Source organism: Ovis canadensis, chromosome 2, assembly GCF_042477335.2.
Source record: "Ovis canadensis isolate MfBH-ARS-UI-01 breed Bighorn chromosome 2, ARS-UI_OviCan_v2, whole genome shotgun sequence".
NCBI lineage: Eukaryota > Metazoa > Chordata > Mammalia > Artiodactyla > Bovidae > Ovis > Ovis canadensis.
In genome coordinates this window covers 191,466,318-191,488,062 of record NC_091246.1, presented here as the reverse complement: position 1 = coordinate 191,488,062, position 21,745 = coordinate 191,466,318, and the positions used below count along the sequence as shown (strand labels likewise).

At 54.0% G+C, this 21,745-nt stretch overlaps 1 protein-coding gene across 1 annotated transcript in view; it reads right to left on the bottom strand.

Annotated features, from left to right (window-relative positions):
- GLI2 (GLI family zinc finger 2) overlaps positions 1 to 21,745 on the bottom strand; it is a 261,304-nt gene that overhangs the window by 190,203 nt on the left and 49,356 nt on the right. The window contains exon 2 of the mRNA XM_069574446.1: positions 2,277 to 2,457. Coding sequence (XP_069430547.1) covers positions 2,277 to 2,427 — 151 coding nt within the window. The 5' untranslated portion in view covers positions 2,428 to 2,457. The remainder of the gene's footprint in view (positions 1 to 2,276; positions 2,458 to 21,745) is intronic.

The following is a 21,745-nucleotide window of genomic DNA, read 5'->3' as shown; positions in this document are numbered from 1 at the left end:
CTGCTTGGCACCCCTTTCTGTGCATCCATCTCACCTGTCCACAGGCCTAAGCCCCTGTGGGCCCACAGCAGAGGTTCTTTGGAACCTTCTAGGACTTCGGTTTCCTGAGTGAAAGAGGATTCTTGCTCACAGCATCTCTGTCACCATGGGTAAGATTTAAGGACGGTCTGATGTCACGAGATTGTACAGACTTGGAATAACATTTGCCAAATATTCTCACAACACAGTTTAGGAGAACGAGGCCCAGAGAAGCGAATGGCCTGTCACACCGGGACCCAGGACATGGCTCTTCTCAAATGGGGTGTTCAGAGAGTGGCTCAGGGAGCAGGAGACACACCTGACTTGCTCCAGTGACAATGAGCCCCCTGCCCTGGGCACTGGATGGAGAGGCATGTCCACTCAGCGCAGGAACCTCATCATCCAAGCACTCCCCTGGGGTCCAGCAATGAGGGGATGGATGGAGGCCTGCAGGGTGGGCAGGACCACATCCTGGGTGAGGGCATGGGGCAGAGCAAGGTCAGGCGCCTCTGGGGAGCCACTGAACCCCAAGCTCTAGGCCCACTGCCCGCCCCCGCCCCCAAGAGACCAAGACCCCCTCAAGCATCTGTGGTTATTGCCCCATCGGTGACAACCAGGTCTGATGTTCAAGGGCTTTCCCAGTTATTCCGTAATTACTCCCTAATTACCACCTCGGTTTGTTCTCAGCTACTGGGACATGACAGTGAAGTGTGCCGCATGGCAGTTCACAGTCCACTCATGGATTCAGAAAGGCAGACACAGGCCAAGGTGGGGACAGCTGAGGGCCTGGAGGGTGGGACAGAGACGCACCCAGGAGACACAAGCCTCAGGGGCCCACGCATCTCTGCATCAGGCAGAGGGACAGCCTGAGACGTCACCACAGGCCAGGGGGAGGAACAGAACAAATGTAGACCCAGCCAGGCCCAGGACAAGCCAGTGCTGGACCACCGCAGGCCCCCACCCTTGCCACGCCTCCTCTCCTTCCACTCATGCCCTGGCTCCCTGACAACACGTGCACGGGGTCCACCCTGGCCTTTGGCGCCTTCCTCCACCCTGCTGGCCCCTCCTCACAGGGGAAGGGCCTGGAGAGCCCGGTTCCTAGAGGGGACTGGAGTCAAGGGACATCACACAGGGCAGGAGGCCAAGTACCCACCTCCCGGAGCAGGAAGGTTGGCCTGGGACCTCCTTCCACTGACTGGGGCCACACATCCTGACAGTTGACCTCCAACTCAGAATTACGGGGAAAATAAAAACAAGGTGGTAACAACGACCAGTTCACTCTTGGAAACAGTGAATCCTACCCACTCTCTCTTTCTAGCTCCAGCTCTAAGCCGCACCCAGCACGGCCCAGCAGTCCCAGCATCATCTGAGCACGGGTTAGAATTACAGGAACCCAGCCTCACTCTGACTCACCGACTGGGGGTCTGCACTGGAACAAAGCCCCCTGGGATCTGTGTACATCAACGTGTGGGTGGTGCGGCTAGCACTCACACCCCACTCCAGAGAGGGCAAAATCCCCCCCACCCCCACTGCTGCCTCTGAGCTGCGCTTGAGTGGCAAAAGCAACAGGGCATGACTAAATGCGCTTGAATAAAAAGGGGAAGAAAAGAAATCTAAGTCTCTCCATTCCCCAGAGACAGAAATAGTGTTGTGGCCTCCAGATGGACTGCGCAGACACAAGGGGAGGTCTCGCCTTCCCGCCAAACTTTCCCAACGGGATGCTGGCACGGACCAGTGGAAACCAGAGTGTATTTCTCTTTGGGGCAGTAAAATGAGAGGCTGTGGCTCGGGGAGTCCTTCTGTTATAATTAAGTTGGCCAGAAATTCACCTAAGGATGCTAAATTCCGTACCTGACCCTCTAATTACAGCCAGAAGGGATCAGGAGACAATTACTTTCCAAAATAGTCCTTGGCAGGCCAGAGGCAAGAAGCCGCCTCTCTGGCACATGTGTGCCAAGGGAACACACACCCAGGCCGCCCCTCAGCCCCACACCTCCCATTCCTTCACACTCCCATTTTCCCGATGGAGCCCGAGATATCCAAACCCCCCTTCCCAATGTGGGGGGGCTGGACCTCCAAGATCCACCTATAGGCCTCCATCCCAGTGCCTGGGGTCCCCAGAACCTGGAGCACCCTCTGGCTCCCCCCATGAACCCAGGATGTCTGCCCAGTGACATCGACCACCCATCTCATTGAATCTCAGATGGACTCATGAAAAACACCCCCCTCCCCTGCCAAGTGCGTTGAACAGCAAGTACCTCCTTGGGCAGCTACCGCGGCTGCCGCCGCCGCTGTGGCCACCGCAAGGGCCGAGGCTTTCCTGCCAGAGTCAGGGAAAGCGAGGCCCTCCAGGATCCCACCTTTGACTTCTTTCTTGTCCGTGGCCGTGGCTGAGGCGGATGCCTCCATCCTAGCCGCACATAGTCCTGGGTGGCAGCCCTGGAGTGGGAGACAAAGGCAATCACCAATGTGTTCCTCAGACCCAGCTAGGAAGCACCAACCCAGGTTCCCGGCTGCCGCCCTGCGCTCCGAAAGCAAACAGCTTCCTCCTCTGATCATTGCCAAGGAGGGTTTAATTAATTTTGAGGCTTCTTCATTCTGAGATTCATCTGGTCTTTCAAACGACCTCACAGACAGCAGCCAAGCATTTTCACTGTTACCGAAGATTTTTCAAATCTAAGCAACTAAGTTCCTAGTCCCGCATATGGCAAGTAGCAAGAACTACCTTGAGAAAGGAAGTCAGAAGGCAATGCCCCTCATCTCAGACTCACAGGACAAGAAAAATCAACGCAAGGACCACGACAGGGAGGTCCTCAAAAAAAGCCCTCGTTCTCCCATTCCTTGGCTGCTCCCCAGGTCCACCTTTCACTTACTCACGTCTATGTCCATTCACTCTTTCATCCACTTGCTCATTCATTCATTCAACAGTTTCCATCATTTAGTCACTCTCATGCGTCTAGTCAATATCAAGGCACTACTATGCATCAAGTGTCATGCCTGGTGTTGAGAACACAATGCACAGAGTTGGCACCCTACTTGGGAGACATGATAACAAAGGTAGGGGACAGAGAAATGTGTATTTCATTCCCCTTAGTGACAGGTTGCGTGTGAAGGGAAGCAGAGGGGCAGGCTAGAGCAGCATGGCAAGGGCAGGAAGGCCACCATCCCGCCTCACTAAGGAAGGGACGGGATGCCACTTGAGGGTCTGAGGGAGACTGTGGCAATCACAGGGCAGGGGCAGGAGCTGCCTGCCTGGGTGGGAGGAGGCTGGCTTGTTCAAGGGGCAGCAAGAAGCTGAGTGCAGGCCCTTGGAGTATTTCGAGCAGAAGGGGGATGTGATGGGACTCAACGGTATAAAGGAGTCACCCTACAGGTGTAGAGAGCAGATCTGGGAGGAAGGGGTCTGACTACAATGACCCAGGCAGATACATGGTGGTTTGGATTAAAGGGACAGTGGCTCTGAAGACAGAGCCCACAGTCCTCACGTGGGTGTGAGAGAAAGAGTTGTTGTCATGGGTTAAGAGAGGAACCCAGGAAACACAGGGCTCAGGGAACATGCCATCTCCATCAGGCTAGTGGGCCACAAGCAGGCGTTTTAGTAAGTGATGCTTCCCCATACACAGATACTGCTAATTCAGTGTTTGCATCAATTATTACAGAGCAGACATTTGAAAGCCAGTTTTCTTAAAAGAACAGGGGTAGGTCAAAGATGGCTCCTGTTTTTGGCTGAGCACTGGGGTGACTGCACAATGGAGCCACTTGCTGGATGTAGCACGGGGTGAGAAGTAGGTTCAGGGCAGGTGCTCCGTTTGGGCCATGTTAAGTCTGAGACGCCTATTAAGACATGCAAAGCCTGAAAGAAAGTCCTGCTGTATATAGCACAAGGAACTATACTCAATATCCTGTGATAAACCGTAACAGAAAAGAAAATGAAAAGAGCATATGTACAAGCAAAACTGAGCCACCTCACTGTACACCCGAAACTAACGCAACACTGTGAATCAACTGTACTTCAATTAAAAAAAAAAAAAAAAGAATAGAGACTGTTAGAAACAAGGCAGAGCCCAGGGAGAGATGGAGGCTACAGGTGGTAATATGGCAGGCCCAGAGCAAGATGTCCAAGAGAGAGGGCAGAGAAAGTTCCAGAACGGGATGCAGGGCATTCCAACATTACCAGGAGGGAAAAGACAAACTAGGCAAGGAGAGTGGAGCAGGAGTGGACGAGGGCGAAGGAAGAGAAAGTAAAATCTCTAGGGGTGTGTTGAGGCCTGGAATCCAACCAAGAAAGAAACAGCTGACAGCAGTCAGCACCATCAGAGATCCCATGAGGCCCCGGAGCTGCGCGGTAATGACCAGGGCCCAGGTACGCTCAGGGAGAGATGGTGGTGCAGGCACCGAGTCAGGAAGAAAAAATGGGCAGCCACTTGAGACAGCCAAGGAGGCCCATGGCCACTGTTTCAGAAAGAAGGCAGTGGGTCTCCACCCAGGTGGGAAGAGAAGGTTCTGGGCAGGGCTTGTAGGTTTCAGGTGGCAGAAACCCAAAGGCAGTGGTCAGCTCCCTCCCTGGGAGCCTCAAATCTTACATCCACCGGCCCTAGAATGTCACTTTTTAAAAGTCTGCACGATATTCTCATGTTTTTCTAAGTAGAAAGTGGGAGTGCAAAAGAATGCTGGACGTGAGGCAAGGAGGCGGTCGCAGCTCGGCTGACCTGCTGGGCAGACAGCCCCAGCTCTGAACTGCCTGAATTTATCTCACAGGCCAGCCTGTCTGGTTTCAGTCTTGAAAACATCCAGAAAACCCTGGATAGATGAGAGACAGACAGCTCTCCCTGAGGGTTCTGGTGAGTTACAGGGTTTCCTCTGGCCTTGAGATTTCGGGATCACTGGCTGATCCTTTAAGCCTATTTGTATAATCTGTGCTCTAAGATGCTGGCTGTCTGAGCAGCACCAACAACACCCCCTGGGCCGTGCCTGCTCCACCTTCTCTGCCCCCTTAGCCTGGCCCCAGGAACCACCCCTCCCAGCCTTCTGGCCGGGACTTCGGGCCACCATCCTCCAACATCCTCCTCCCACATCTGATCAGCTGCAGTGGACATCATTTCACCCCAAAGCACCTCACCAGTGGGGCCTCTCTGCCCCACGTCCTTCCCTTCTGGGTCGCAAGCAGCTCCGTCCCACATTGGGTACCCCTCTAGGGCACCTTCTATCCTAAAAACAGGCACCTTCTCCAAACCAAATCTGATCACATCCCTCTCCTGGCCAAAGCCTTGCTGAGGCCCCTGGCCTTCAAGTATAGTCTTCCTGGGTCTACCTGCAGCATCCTCATCCCACCCTGCTCTTTACCTTGACCCTGGCATGCCCACCAGAAACACATCACCCTTTCTGTAAGACAGACTGCTATTCTTCCTTCAAGATGCCACTCAAATGTCACCTCCTCTGGGAAGCCCCCCAATTCCTTCACTATCATGGTCTCCTCTGTTTCCAGATCCCTGAAGCACCCCCTTTACCCTTGTACTGTGTTCATCATCACCACCACGTCCAGAGCTGCTCCCCACTCAGGCTGGCACAGAGCAACCACTCAGGAATGAAAGTGTTAGTCACTCAGTCACGTCCAACTCTTTATGACTCCACGGACTGTAGCCTGCCAGGCTCCTCTGTCCATGGAATTCTCCAGGCAAGAATACAGGAGTGGGTTGCCATGCCCTTCTCCAGGGGATCTTTCCGACCTAGGGATCAAATCCAGATCTCCTGCATTGCAGGCAAATTGTTTATCAACTGAGCCACCAGGGACTCCCTCTCAAGAATGTCTGGCAAAGAAAGTGCATCTCAGATGCAGGAAATCACAGCTCTTGGAAATACAAGTGATTTTGTGAACAATCTGGTTTTTCATCCCAAGAAGCTCAGGTGAGCTTAAACACATCTTGAATTTAGATGTAAAGACAAAATAATAGCTGGAACAACACACCTTGAACAAGCATTTACCAGGTGCCAAGCTCTTTGCAAGAGTGAGTTCATTTAATCCTCGCAACAATTTATGTAGGAAGAAACCAGTGTTCAGAGAGGCTGAGTAACTAGCCCAAAGACACACAGCTTAAAGTGGCTGCACCAGGCCTTTAACCTAGGCTGCCTGGCACAAAGCTGCATTCCGGAGCATCATGGTAAACTGTTCCTCAAGTGAGGACCTTGCGGTACAAAGAGATTTGCCCCAGAATTCCCTAGAAGCATTAAGGGACCTGTTGAGTGTGAGGAGCCCTATGCCAGAAGACCATGAGGCTTCAACATGGCCCCTGTCCTAGGGCTGTATCTAAGGTAGCAAGATTGGTGAACAGGGACAACCGGCCAAGGGACAGGCAAAAGCTGAGGCTCTGTCCAGGGCTGCCTGCCAACACGGCCCTGCAGGGAGTACGGTCCACTGAGGCTGATGGAGGGAAGGAGTTGGTAGTTGTACATGCATCCCTAACTCTTTATTCCATATCTCTTTGTAGACAATCAGTTTCGTGCCTCACATTGCCGTAGGCTGGGAGCTGGTTAGGCTCCTTCCCGTGGGTCTGACCCCTCTCACAGAGCCTGGCCACAACCTGCTATGCATCCACCCTACTGAACCATGACCTCCTCCAAGCCAGAGCAGGGCTTCTGCACCCCTGGGCCCCCAGGTCTAGCTGAGCACGTGTTCCAACCCCTTGCTGATGGGACAAAGTGGACCCAGGGAACCAGGCCAGCGTCTGGAGGGAAGCGGGCTTAAGGGACCAGAAACCAGGACAGGACTCAAGGAGCCCACAGGGCCAGTCCACGTGACCAAGCCCAGGCTTCTGGAAGGCAGCCCCAAAGGCAGACGAGGAAACTGAGGCTGGCAACTCAGAAGCCGTGACTGTAGAGTCTGGGCTGCCACGGCAAATAAAGAGGCTCAGTCAAAAAGGGACCATGACCACATCTGTCGAGAGACATGAGGAGACTGGAAAGAAGAGGGAGAGCCTGGGGGTTTTCTTGGGGTACAGCAGCTGCAGCTGCCTCACGCCAACATCCCCACCTTATTATATGGTCAGTGCAGATGGCAGCATCCAGATCATTTCAGAGGAAGAGGGGAGCAGCCCACTGTCCACAGAGGGAGAGGGCCCAGGTCCACGGTCAGCTTCTCTGGCTGGAACGCTGCCCGAAGCCTCAGGGCGAGCCCACCCCAGGACCAGGTGGACACAGTGGGTGGGAGAGGGCTTATTCAGATTGCCATACTCCAGAGGGCAGTGGGGCTGGGAGTGCCTAGGGTTCTGCAAGCTCTGGTGGGGAACTGACCCCACCCGGACAGCGGTGGGGCCTGCAGGGACCTCTGTGTCACAAGCCTCATCTTCTGCAGACCAGCCATGGCCCTCTCCCTCCCTCTCCTCCAGGAGAGGAAGGCAGCAGACAGAGCCGAGAGGCCGCGTAAATCACAGGAATTACCGGGATTAGCACAATTTCTGGGTAAACACCAGGCGCCCAGGGTCCCAGGCAGCCACTTTCACTCCCTGAAGCTCCTCTGGAGCAGACTCTGCCTGTCAACAGCCTCACCTGGGCTCCAGGAGGCCAGCTGGGGACAGCAGGGAGGGGCCGCGGGTCCCCAGGCCCCTGCTGGCGGCCTGTGGTCTGTGCTGGGGGACAGCCCACCAACTCCACAACAGGATCCGGATCAGGAGAGGCTGACAGCACAGCCCCCACCAGGTTAGAGAGAGTCAACACCCCAACTTTACCCAGGAAGCCAAACTCCTGAAAACTTCTGCTGGGGAAGGGGGTGAGGGGCTAGACCCAGAGCCACGAGGAGTCCCCTTTCTGTTTGGAGCTGCACACAGGTTACCTGCCCCCCAGGCTCTCGGCAGCCCCCACCCCCCCAGGGACACTGGCAGTACCTGAAGCCTCTGAAAACACCCCTGGGGCTTCTCCTGCCATCATTCATTCTGATGCCACAGGTCCAGGCAGAGGCCGGGGGGTGCAAAATACTTGAACTTTTACAAAAGTTCCACAGGTGTTTCTGATACACAGGCAGGTTTAGGAAAAACTACACAGGGTGCTCATAAGATCTCTTCCAGCTTCCAAATAATTGATAAGTTCCAGTTAAAGCAAGGCTGCAGAACCTGGATGGGAACGAAGCGCTATTCTTCAGTAATTTGAAACAGAATCCGGTGTTTCCCTCAGGCAGGAAAGTGGGTAAAAGTCCCAGTGCCTGTGAGCCTGCCACCAGCACAAGCCACAGATGTGCTCACACCACGGGCATCACCTATGCTTACCACAGCGCTGGCTCAAGTTCAGGGTCGGCACTAGACACCTCCCCACCAACCTTGCCAGCCGTGCCAGCAAAGAAGCACACCTGTTAACCTGTGATCACGGCAGTCAGTGCAATCAGTCTCCTTCATAACCCTAAAAACTTTTTTTTTTTAGTTGAAGTATAGGTGATGTGGGCTTCCCTGGTGGCTCAGTAAAGAAGCCACCTGCAATGTGGAAACCTGGGTTCGATCCTTGAGTTGTAAACATCCCCTGGAGGAGGGCATGGCAACCCACTCCAGTATTCTTGACTGGAGAATCCCCATGGACAGAGCCTAGTGGGCTACAGTCCCACCTATGGGGTCGCAAAGAGTCGGACACGACTGAGCACAGCACACAGCTGATTTACAATACTGTGTGAGTTTCAGGTGTACAGCAAAGTGACTCGGTTTTTATAAATACATAGACAGTGATTGCAGCCATAAAATTAGAAGACGCTTACTCCTTGGAAGGAAAGTTATGACCAACCTAGATAGCATATTCAAAAGCAGAAACATTACTTTGCCAACTAAGGTCCGTCTAGTCAAGGCTATGGTTTTTCCTGTGGTCATGTATGAGTATGAGAGTTGGACTGTGAAGAAAACTGAGTGCCGAAGAATTGATGCTTTTGAACTGTGGTGTTGGAGAAGACTCTTGAGAGTCCCTTGGACTGCAAGGAGATCCAACCAGTCCATTCTAAAGGAGATCAGCCCTGGGATTTCTTTGGAAGGAATGATGCTAAAGCTGAAACTCCAGTACTTTGGCCACCTCATGCGAAGAGTTGACTCACTGGAAAAGACTCTGATGCTGAGAGGGATTGGGGGCAGGAAGAAAAGGGGACGACAGAGGATGAGATGGCTGGATGGCATCACTGACTCGATGGATGAGTGAACTCATTGAGTCTGAGTGAACTCCAGGAGATGGTGATGGACAGGGAGGCCTGGCGTGCTGCGATTCATGGGGTCGCAAACAGTCGGACACTGAGCGACTGAACTGAAGTGATATATATACACACACAGGCAGGCTTCCCAGGTGGTACTAATGGTAAAAAACCCATCTGCTAATGCAGGGGACATAAGAGACTCGGGTTCAATCCCTGGGTTGGGAAGATCCCCTGGAGAAGGGAATGGCTACCCACTCCAGCATTCTCGCCTGGAAAATTCCATGGACGGGGGGAGTCTGGCAGGCTACAATCTATGCGGTCGCAAAGAATCAGACATGACTGAGAACTAACATTTTCCCTTTTCATATTTATATGCATATTCTTTTTCAGATTCCTTTCCCTTATAAGTTATTGCAAAATACTGAGTGTAGTTCCCTATGCTATACAGTAGGCCCTGATTGTTTATCTGTCTTATATATAGTACTATGTTTATGTTAATCCCAAGCTCCTGATTTATCCCCCCCAATCCTATGCATTTTATACTATGAAGTGTTATTCTGAGGAGGAGGCCATAGCACAGCAAAGATGAAGCACTTGGAGTGAAAGGCCTGGCTTGAGAATAAATTAATTATCAGAGCAGAATGAACGAATGGCTCTGAACTCTGCAACCCAGACTCCCTCCTGCCACTGGGCTGCTTTGAACTCTCCTGAATGAGCGAGTCGCAGGAATCAGAGCGTCTTCCTCGGGCGAAATCCGTCTCCAGGGAAGGGATGAAACCCCTCCTCCCAGAGATGCTGGCCAACTTCGGGCCCTGGCGTGCTCACCTTCTGCCTGATCTCAGCATGCTGCCTGGGTCCCACATGCATGGGCACACACGTAGAGCCACACAACCCACAGCAGTGACCACGACCATGCACATAGTCACATGCGTGAGCATGGACACACACACACACACTGTCGCACGTTCATACGGGGCTGTCCGCATGTGCACTCACAGTTACACAGAGATGTACACACCGTGTGCACACACTGGCACACGTGTGCATGTATGTGTGCAGAGATACACACACACACACACACATATACCCTGGGTACACAAACACATAATAATCAACCGCCCAGCCTTGATCACAGACTTGTTTTATGATCAAATGAGATAAAACACATGAAATTTCCTGCAGCGGAAAACGCAGGTGAACAGTAATAATAATTATAACCTCATTATAGCTGAAAAGATAGTGGCAAGTGCTCTCCCTCTCATGGACCCAAGTTCCTGAGGACTCGTCCAACCTCTGCCATGAGTGCAAGACTGAGTCTTTTCATCTCCCATCACCTCGGTGTTGCCATCTGGAAAATGGACATTCTAAAGGGCGCTCCAGATCCAAGGGTCACCCGACGAGCACCATAGTGTAAGGCCAGACACAGGGAAATGAAGGATGTCCTGGTTCCTTATGTCAGAGGTATGAGGGAGACAGACACAGACTTCAACTCAGGCCCTGCCCAGTGGATCAAACTGACAATCACTTCTCCATCCTGAGAGAAAAGGTAGGGAGTGACGGGAGGACTCCCCAGGGCGGCACGAGGCTGGGCACACTCTGCATGCCCTTCACAGCCAGGGACAAATGCACAGCCAGTGCATTTTCTTCTCCCGGAGTGAGAGACATGTCTGCGCTTGGGCCAGTGCAGTCCACATTGCTGCGTGTCTGACCAGGTGGATTTCCCTCTCTGTGCCTCCCGTGTAACACTCAGCATCCTCCTTACTCCCAGGGTGGCTGAGAAGGCAGTCAACCTTCCCAGGTGGACATGAGCACCCTAAAGCAGCAGCACTGCAAACACTGGGTCCTCAGTGGGGTTTGGCCCAAGTTCAACCAGGCATGTGAACCTCTGCAGGTGGGCACCCTTCTCCAAGGAAGACAGGATTGGGGGAGACCAAGGTTCAGTGAGGAGGCATGCCTGCTACGTCTCAGGCACCAGCCAGCCGGCCTGGCTGCCACAACCCCAGCTGCTGCCAGGAACTTCAGACCAGAGGCCTGAGAGCTGGGAGCTGGGGGTGGGGGGGCGGGAGGGATGGGCAAAGCCGTCTCCGTCCTCCTATGGCCAGGGATGGGCACCATGCAGAAACCACTGCCCTCGTGGGGCACCTGCTTCTTTATCGCTCCTTGAATGTATTTTTCTATGAAAGCGCCCTCATTTGTCCAGCCCCTGGGCTCGCTGGTGTGTAGGAAAGCAGATTATAACCCTAATACACTGACTTTCTGGCCCAGAATAGCAGCCAGGGAGGCCCCGACGACAGGAAACACAGGCCAGCAACCAACCTCAGACAAGGGGAGCAGGGTGTCGGGAGGGCCGGGTCTGGGCAAGAGGCTTTTCTTGCTGGGAGGGAGAGGGCAAGAGCTCTTTGGTGACTCACTCTTCAGAGAGCCTTGCAGTGCCACTTGCCTGCGCTTGGGCTCCTTCCCTGAATACATCAGGCTGCCTCCACTCCCCTTACCTCTTCATCCCACTGCTTTCTAGAACATTCTCTCCTCCCCCCGGCTCTATCCATGGAAGCCATGCTCTAAAATCGGGGAAGCCTGCCCTGACACCCCTCCTGAGCCCTTATCAGAGCTCACCCTCAGCCTCGGGAGCAGCACAAGGAGGTGGGTGAGCTCTGATGAGGGCTCAGGGCTGCTACTGAAACCGACAATACCCCCTGCACATGTCAGCAGCCAGCACCTTCAGAGGGGACACAGGGAGCACAGACTCTGGAGAAAGGAGGTTCATGCTGGCATCCCGGCTCTACCTAGAGCTGTGCATAACAACCAGCTCCTCCTTAAGCCTCAGTCTCCTCATCTGTAAAATGGGGATGAAAATGGTGCCTCCCTCAGGATAAAGATGAAGACCACAGGGCCTGGTACACACGGGACCCCCTACTCAAACGCTCTCTGTGTTACCATCACTGCAGTCCCCGCCAGACACCCACCCATCTGCCCACCGGGACAGGAAGACCTGCCCCTGGCAGTCCCAGCAGCGGCAGGAGGCCCCTCTGTGCCTGGACCCCACAGCCCATGACACCCCCTTCCTCTCCATCCTCCCCCACCCCCCGCAGGTGTCTGGACCTCTGGGGTCTAATGAGGAAACTCTCAGTTTGGCATCTTTCTAGAATGTGTTATCCTGCCGATTCCAAATGCCACTGTCTGTCCCCTTCTCCTGTGGAAGTCCCAAAGCAGCAGAGCCCCGAGGACCAGGGTCTTGCCCCGACACCCCCACCGGCAGGCGGCTGGCAAAGGCGGGCTCCCAGCTCAGGCCCCGCAGGGCCACCGTCTGCGAGGTGAACAAGGAGCCCGCTGTGCAGCCGCCCGGACAGACCCAGATATTTTAACAGCTGCATTGTGTGTTTCTGAGGCGCCAATTCCTAAGCAGGGAGGAAAAACAAGCTTCGCCTCTGCCCAGAGGAGGAGAAACAGACGGCCCTGGGCAGGCCGCCGGCAGGGGGAAGGCCTCTGCCTGCAGGGCTCCAGGCTGGTGGAGGGCACACGGGCACCATGGGCACCAAGGCCCCCTTCGTCCGAACCTGGGGCAGGGGAGACACAAGGACAGAGGCCCAATAAGTGGAGAAAATGCCCGAGGGAAGCTCTGAGGTGGGGAAAAGAACCACAGAACAAGGTCCGAATCCCTTCACGGCACCAAGGCCACGTTGGGATCTGTCCCCATCTGCCCCTCCAGGCTCACCGCGCCCCCAGTTTCGCCCCACAGCCGCCCAGTCTAACACACCTCTAGCTCTGTCTGAAGCGTTATTTCCCTACAGCCCACCCGGCCAACCCCTCCCAGGCCAGTTTTGCTTCGTGTCCCCCAAGGACACGCTCCTGGGTCACTGTATTCTGAGTCCTGTCGTGTGGCCGCCCCCTTTACGCCTGCAACGCCTGCCTCAGACAAACGTCCAGACAAAGCTCAAGTCCCTGTTTGGTGACTGACTCAACACACAAATACTCTCCAGCTCTTAAGCCTGCAAGGATCCATTTCTTCTCCCACCCAGCCTCCCCTCAGCCTTCCCACAAGGTTGGGGGCTCCTGGGGACCCAGAAGCACTGGGGGTAGGGCGGGTTGGCCCTGAGGTCAGGAGAAGGGGCTGTCATCAACGCCTAATGGCAGTGTTTGCCAGCTGGGCTGTGAAGAAAAGTCTCCAGGGACTTCCCTGCTGGTCCAGTGGCTAAGACTCCGTGTTCCCAATGCAGGGGGTTCAATCCCTGCTCAGGGAAGTGAAGCCTGAAGATTGCCACGTACAGTGCTGAGCACCCAAGTCTATGAATACTAACCTCTTGTACTGTACGCGTACACCATTTTCAAGACAAATAGAACCTGGGAGTATTTGTTGGTTAAAAGGTGCTTTTTGAACCATTACCCATCCTAAGGCGCTCTTTGCTCCCAGTGGAACTGTAGGCTAGAGAGTGGCATTTTCAGGTTAGAGGCCTGATGCAAATGGCCATCCCACATCCTTCTAATCGGAACCAAACTGCAGCCTCTAGAGGAGCATTCGCCCAGGTCTGGGATGGTGGGTGTGGGGTAGTTGCAGACCCAGAATAGATCTCTCCGAACATCTCAGTAAACATCTCAGCATAAGTGACCTAAGTCACAGAGGCTCTCCTCGGGAGGGGTTGGGCCACCCTGGTTGCCAGCTGGGTGGCGGGGGCAATTCTGAGTTGGCTACAGGAAAAGATTAAGCTTGCCCATAGCAGGAGAGGACCTTGGTCTGATTTCTGGCTTTAGGCCTGTTGAGGACCTGGCATCACAAGGCAGCCAGGCAAGGAGCCCCTCCAGGGTCCAAAGGACGTTTCCTGAGCCCCTTCAGTTTTCTCATTCTGATCCCAGAGTTTAGCACCAAGCAGGGCCTCCAGAGGTCACCCGGTCCAGCCCCCTACCCAGGCAGCTCACATACAGAGGAGCAAGCCCCTTCCTTGCCAACAATGCCAAAGAGCCGTCCCCAAGCTCCTTATCAGTTCACACCTCAGCCACTGACCTCAACTGACCACATCGATCCCTGTCCCAACACTACCCTGACTCACTGTGCAACTCTGGGTACGTGTCTGCCCATCTCTGGTCTCAGTGCCCAGCAGTGAGATGGGCAAGCAGGACCCTCAGGAGTGTCACAGGATGCCACACACGGGCAGAAACAGGGATTTGGGCCTGGGGGAAGCAGAGACAGGACATGAGTAAACAGATCGAAGCCACCTGTGTCCACGAACCAGCAAATGTATACTGAGCACCAACAATCTCCAAAGACCTGCGATCTCCCTCTCCACGGGTGATGCCGGGCCCAGGGAAGGGAGCAAGACAGGGTGGGGAGGGCTGGCTGCAGATCTGGGGCAGCTGCTCTGCTCTCAAGGCTCCTGGAAGAACCGGGCGGGTGGGTGGCCCAGCATCTCCCGCTTCGGCCTGCGCGGCACCCTGCTCCAACTTGCCCGGCCACAGCCCTCCCCCCACAGCCCAGGCCATGCCTGCACTCAGCTCTTCTGTCTGTGCCTCTGCCAGGCTCAACCACCGGCTTTCCCCGGAGTCCGCCAGCACCACTCTGACAGCTAAAGCCAACAGGAGTGTCCTGCCTTCAGCGCCTGCTAAGCTGTCCTGGGTGGGACTGGGACCCTGCCCAGCTGGTCCCCACCTCTCCTGGGCCTGCACACCCTGGAGCCCTCATGTCCCCACACACCCTTCTTCTCCATCCCACCCCTTGGCCGTCACACATCACAGCCCAAACCGGGTGTCTGGTTACCCCAGGCCTGGGGACCTGGACCTGGATTGGTTGACTAAAGCCCGAGGACTCGCCCACTCAGGGAAACCGGGGACCTCCCAGGGCTCCATAAGGGGCCTGAGCTAGCCTGAAGAAGGTCAGGGAGGGATTCCTGGAGGAAGGGGTGAATAAGGAAGACAGTTGAGGTCCAGAAAGGTGTGCTACGGTTGATGAAGGGCAATGTCTGGACAGTGAGCGGGAGGCAACGATCCTGGGCCTCAGAGCCCTGAAGCCGTGTTCAGCAGAGGGTGAGCATTAACCGTTGGTGGCTCCCACAGCCTATGGAAAGATGTCTAAACAACATATCTGGGTGCACCTGGCCCCCAAGGCCTCCCTACCTCCTCAGCCTTGTTCCCACAGACTCAGACCTCACCCTTCGCATGGGATATTTCCAGAAGTCTGCAACCCACAGACACCACCTGTCAGTGTCTGTGCTCATGCTCTCCCCATCCCTACTCAATGAACTCCTGTTTATACCTTCAATGTTAAGGCCAGCGCCACCTCCCCCAGGAGGGCTTCCAGGGTTCCCATGTCAACACAGTGCTCAGGAGACACTTCAAGCTCTCTGCTTAACCATCTCTCTCAGTGGTTCAGCTTTTTGACATTTGCTCCCAGACCCTGACACTCTGCCTGTTACACACTCTTGTGTCTTATATATGTGCAATGTGTGGCAGCCATCAGAGTGATAAATCCAGCATTCCTAAATCAGTTATCTCCTAAACCGTTCCCTAACTAGTGCTTGCCACACAGTCGACGGCTGTTAATAGTTATTTAACTGACCCTGAGACCCTGACAGAAACAGGCAGCCTAGAAGGTGTCAGATAGAATTCACTACCTGAAATTCTACTAGTCACTTCTCTGGCTTAAAAAAAAAATATCCACCTCTATTCACTATTTGAAATTCTACCATTAGAGAGTCACTTCTTTGAAGCTTTTTCATTTTCAAGAACAGTCTATTTACATGCAAAGTGCCCTGGAATAAGGTCAGCCCTTAAAGTGGCTGTCATATAAAAAGGTAAATGTCTCTAAGCAGAAGGGTACAGGAATGGAGAGGGCTGGAGGGAGGAGGTAGGAGGGGAGTAAGGGGAGAATCTGGGGGACAGAGTGCTGAAATCCCTACACAGTTTGACGACGGCTGTCCTTGACTCTAACCGCCAGTCCACACCCTCCTGATAACAAGGAGCATGCCTCTCTGCTTGTCCCCCACTTCAGCGTTTCTTGGCGCAACACCACATGCAGAATGAAGTGGCTTTGGAGTGCATGCTGTTTGTTCTTTCCCACTTTCGATGAAGCTCTCCAAGGCACACTCAATCAAGCCCCTTTTGTTTCCCAGGCCTTTTGAAGGCTTCCGGAGAGGAAATGAGAGAGCTCTTTAAAGCCCAAGTCTACACGCAGCCCTGCAGATCACAGTCTGCCTGCCAGCCACGCCGCCCAGACCTGATGTTTGAGTCGAGAGGCTCTGGACTCCAGGACAGGACTGCCCCTGGGAAGATGCTCCAGGATGTCTCAGCCCACGTGAGAGGCCAAGGTGCCAGGTAGGGTTTCCTCAAATGAGGCAAGTCCTCCAAACTGGCCAGAAGCCACAGAGAAGGTAAAGAGTTAGGTTCCCCCTGGCCACAGGACTGTCTGTCACCCATCATCCTTACTGGCAGTGGGGTTCGCACCCCAGAGCACATTACATGATTGTAAGGCTTTAACATCTTGACTTTGGGGCCACGTGTGGAAAAGGCCCTTCCTGAACCTGGGTCCCAAGACTCCTTCCATTGATGGCACCACACTCATTCCCTCCAATCAACCACCCACTGATGGGGACAGAGTCCATCAAAGGATCCTCCCAGGCAGAGAGCCCCTCGGAGGTCCCAGAGGTCCTGAGAGCCCATGCTGTCCAGTTCAGGGATCCTCTCCAGCAGGTGAGAAACTGGGGGCAAATTTGACTCCCAGGAAATGGGTTGGCACCATCCAGAGACATTTTTATTGTTTCCAAATTGCACTACTAGCTACTAGTGGGTAGAGAGGCAGAGATGTTGCTGAACATCCTATAATGGTCAGGACAGCTCCCCCCAAAAGAGAATTACCCCGCCAAGATTGAGAAACTCTGACCTAGAGTACTTGAGACACTTCTTCATCTAACCTTTTCTTGATTACCTCACCGCCAGGGATGGGGAGCTCACTACCTTATGCCCGGAGAGGCAGTGCAGTGGATACTGGACCCAAAGCCAGAGTCAGCTTTTTGCTGGAGCCTCCCTTGTGGCTCAGCTGGTAAAGAATCTGCCTGCAACGAGGGAGACCTGGGATCGATCCCTGGGTTGGGCAGATCCCCTGGAGAAGAGAAAGGCTACCTACTCCAGTATTCTGGCCTGGAGAATTCCACGGACTGTACAGTCCATGGGGTTGCAAAGAGTCGGACACAACTGAGCGAGTTGCACATGAGCAAGTGACTCAGCTCTGCCTTACTTCAGAATCGCTTGACGGAGAATGAAGCTAAAAATTTGATATTCCAGGGCTGTTGAAAATGACCATGATTTCCTGTCTCTGAAACATCTAGTCAGCACCTCACACGAAGAAGGCACCTGCTGGGTGGTGTGTGGCTTCAGGATGTACCGGGAAGCAGAACTCCAGCCAGCCCAAAGACTACTGGAAGCATACCACCTGCAGTAAAGCATCTGCTAAGCCTCTGGCCTGCCTCCCTGATGCTGCCACAGACCAGAGCACGTGCAACATGTTCCCTGCAGCCATGCTTGCAAAACCCTGGCAGCCACCTCCGTGTTAACAGGAGGGAGATTGTTTCTAATATATTGTATTTTAGCAACACAGTGGAACAGTACCGCAGCTATGTTAGATCACTGTTACAAAGACAGAAATACAGACATGTTTGAGATCATATGGGAGGTGAAAATCAAGCAAACTTGAACGCATCCCATAATTGCAACTGGAGAATACACTGGAAACAATATATAAGAAAAAAACTCTCGTTAGGGTGATGGCATGTGGGGTCACGTTGGGTTTCAGCAATGTTCCTTAATGTAAAAGTCATACTGCTTTTTCCATTAAAATGATATTTATTAATGAAAATAGGGAAAATACCAGCAGAAACTACAAATCTAGCCTTTCTTCTAACTACGAAGCACAGGAACAATTTTGTGTCCTTAACCAGTTTTAAGGGGGGCCTCCTGGGCCTCAGAATGGGGGCTGCTGCTTCCAGCACCCCAACTCCAGCAGGGCAAACAGAGGAGGATGCTCTGCCCCGCCCCCCCCAGCTCCTCTGCCCGCAGAGAGGACTCTCCCTTCAGGGTCACCAGGGCAACTCTCCCTCCCTATATTTCACACTGAAGCAACACTACCTCCCTCTTCACAGAGGAGAAACCAGGACAGAGAGAAGCCAGGCAGTGGAGACCCAGCCAGGGGGACTGACTGCTTTCACAGCCCCCACGGAATCTAGTGTCCACCAGAGTGTCTGGCTCTCCATCCTCAGGGAGGCCCCTCCCCTTCAGAAGCCAGGAAACTGGGCTGGAAACCTCCAGGCTGGCCCCATTGGCCAGCCTGAAACTGAATTTATCAGAAATATTGTGAAAAGCGTCTTCAAATCCTCAGCCTCCCCCTACATCTCCCTTCCTACCCAGGGCCCACTCCAGACATCCCCAAAGGAAATGTTCAAAAGCCGAAAACTGTGCCAGCTGCTTTGTTTTTCCTTTGGCCCAGAGAACCCTGGCCAGTGCCACCGAACCATCCTTGCCCGTGACTGAGGCCCCACAAGTGCTGGACTGTGGCCAGCTCAGGCGAGTCTGTGCTGAGAGCCTCTGAGGCGGAGGTGGGCCCCCAGACCCCTGCCTCCTTTCCTCACCAGGAGAGAGAAAGGCCATGCAGTGCCAGTGAGGAAGGGCCCAGAAAGAAAGCAGGAGGTCCAGAAAAGGCCAAGTGGCGATGATTTGGGGGGAAGAGCAGGCAGCAGCTGATACTATAGAAAAACACCTTCTTTCTTCCTCAAGGGGACTGGATGTGCTGTACAACATCTCTCAAACTTGATGAGGGGACCCCAAGCGGGGGTCTGCATTCCCACTCCTCATGGAACAAAAGAATCATTAAGGGTAGAAGGAGAGCCCCCAGCAATGAAACTGGTTTTGTGCCCCCAGCAGCAAAGCATCCTTTCATCCATCTCCCCCAGCAGTCAAGCATCCTTCCATCCATCGCAACTGGGTGCCATCAGCTCCTTCACTGCTAAGAAACTGCCAGAAAGATCAAGCTCCAGGCCAGAAGTGACATCATGCCTCCAATTCAGGACGTCTGGTGCAGACAGGACTGCTGCTTCCAACAAACGCCCACTTTCCTTAATTCCCCAGGACCCACCCCACCTCCAGAGTCTGAAATTCCACCATGAAAAGGCTACCTGTGCAGGTCCTGTTTTTCGGTTCCAAGAGTCTTGGTTAAAATGGCCACACCTTTGAGATATCCAGATGAAAGCTGAGTTGGGGGATTCATAGCTACTGAGTGCCTTCCCATACAAGAGCCCCTTACATGGCGCCGGTTTGCATCTTGACTCCCATGAGGAAGATACTCCCATGGGAGTAAAGAGACATGTGAGGACTCACTGAAGACACGTGGGAGCTTCGGAGTCGGGGATAAGCCAACTGCAGGCAAGGATGCCTCGCTGCAGTCAGCAGACAGTGGGCGCAGGGGGGCAAGGTCATCTTGCCAGGCTCCTGAGACTCTCCAGAGATGTAACACTGCTCAGAAACACGTCAGAAAACCCTCCCCACAGCTGAACACCATGCTTCACTGGGAGAAGGGAGCCGGGCCCTGGGAACCTCTCTGCCACAACCACTTAGAGAACTGATATCCCTGTCTGGGCCTCGGTTTCCACATCTCCAACTTGTGCCTACATCCTTCAGGCCTCCTCAGGCTCGGATTTACGTGCTGGAACCAAGGTCCCAAGCGAGGGGAAGCAACACTTGAGTGGGGCAGTCATGGGGAGACGAGCTAAAGGCAGCTGGAGGATATCGGAGAGGCCAAGAGATGACCTGCCATGGGAGCCAGACTCCTGGTCCCTCAGGCGCAGCTCCCAGAGTGCTGGGAATGTGCCAGGAGAGAGGCAGCACATTTGGGGTCTGTGGGCTGGGCCCTGGGGACAGAAATGGATCCCTGAAGCCTACCAGCCCTGGAGCCTGCCCTTGGGCCTCCCAGCAAGGCCTACACTCCCAGCAGGTAGGAAAGGTGAGACAGGATCTGAGAAGTGCAAGAGGCAAGAGACAGCCAGGGACGAAGCAGCACTGAAGGAGAGTGGGGGCCAGAGTCTGGGTTTGATACAGAAGGAAGTGGGGGCCATTGAAGTCTTTGAGCAAAGAGGAGCTAGGATCAACACCTGTTTATCTGTGAAGCTTTGCATTCTAAAAACCAAGGCTGCTTGACACCTGGCAAAGCAATGGCATATTCTAGATGGCCTCTGGTCCCCCGCACAAGCCCCTACTCTTTACCTCTACTGGGCTGAGCCCTTCACTGTGCAGTTTCTGAGCTTCTGAGGAGGAATCCAGCTGTGAGGGCGGACTCAGGGGCAGGTCCACCAGCAAGTGTCAGTGACATAGTAACTCCTGGTGAAGGAAGGAGTGGGTTATCCTGCCCAGAGCATGGGGAAGGCTCACCTGAGAGGGACCATCAGAGAGGGCTATGGGGACCTGAATCAGGGGAACAGTGTTCTCCTAGAGGAAGGGGACAGCTTGGCCAGGGCCAGTCAGAGGAGACTCCCAGGCCAGCAAGGCCACTTACTAGCCAGGAGACCTTGGCAGGAATCGTCACCTCTCTGAGCCAAGGTTTCCTATCTGTAGAGCCAGTGATGCCATCTATTCCTAGGAAACTGAGGTCTCCAGGATCATCATCCCCCTCGGATCCCAGGAGGCCTACTGGGGAGGTGGAGTGAGTGACACCCACCACCCCACCCTCCCCCCCTCCTGCCCCTGGAAAGATTCTGCAGATCCTGCTTTGAGCTGTGGCCTGTCTCTCTTCATCCCTTTCCCTCATCTCTCTACTGTTCCCTTCATTCCTTTCCTTTTTTTCCTCTTTTCTCCCACCCCTCCTTCCTTCCTTTTTCACCCATTCAGCAACAGGACAGCCTGCCAGGGCCCTGCATGCCCATAGAGAGGCCGTCAGCTCATCAGAAAGGAACGGAAGATGACACGAGGCTGGTGGCTTCCAACCTCCCAGGAGCAGCCCAGCAATTAGACCTTGGTCTCAACACGCCTGCTTCATCCGAATCCTAGAAGCATCTGCGTTCCGGCTGCTAAAGGGTGTGTGTGTGTGTGTGTGCATGAGTGTGTGTGTGGGGTGTGTGTGTGTGTGTGTGTGTCTCCACACCAGGCTTCCCTTTCAGCGACGACTGCTAGGTAAGACCTGAGTAATAGATGCCTTTCTGAGAACTGACAAATCCCAAGATATTTACGTACTACAGAGAAAAAAATGTTCTGCTGAATCCACATTCCTTCCCCATGCAGTGATGTCTACGAAGCCAAGGAAGGACGCGTGTGTTGTTTTCTTTCCCCATTTGCCTAAACTCAAACACACCCTTGACACAAACACACACAGAAAGACACACTCAAACACACGCTGACCCCAGACAGCACTGATCTGCACCCTGCCAGGTTTGGGGAGGAGAACAGAGGCGGTGGGTCTGAGTCTAGGGAGGCAGGACTGTCCAGTGGTTAGGGTCACACCCCAGCCCTGCCCCTGTTTCGCTGTGTATCCCTGGTGAGCTGGTTAATGTCTCTGTACACAGTGAGCTAGATAACACGGCACCCTCAGCACTGAGAAAGCCCTCAGTAGATGCC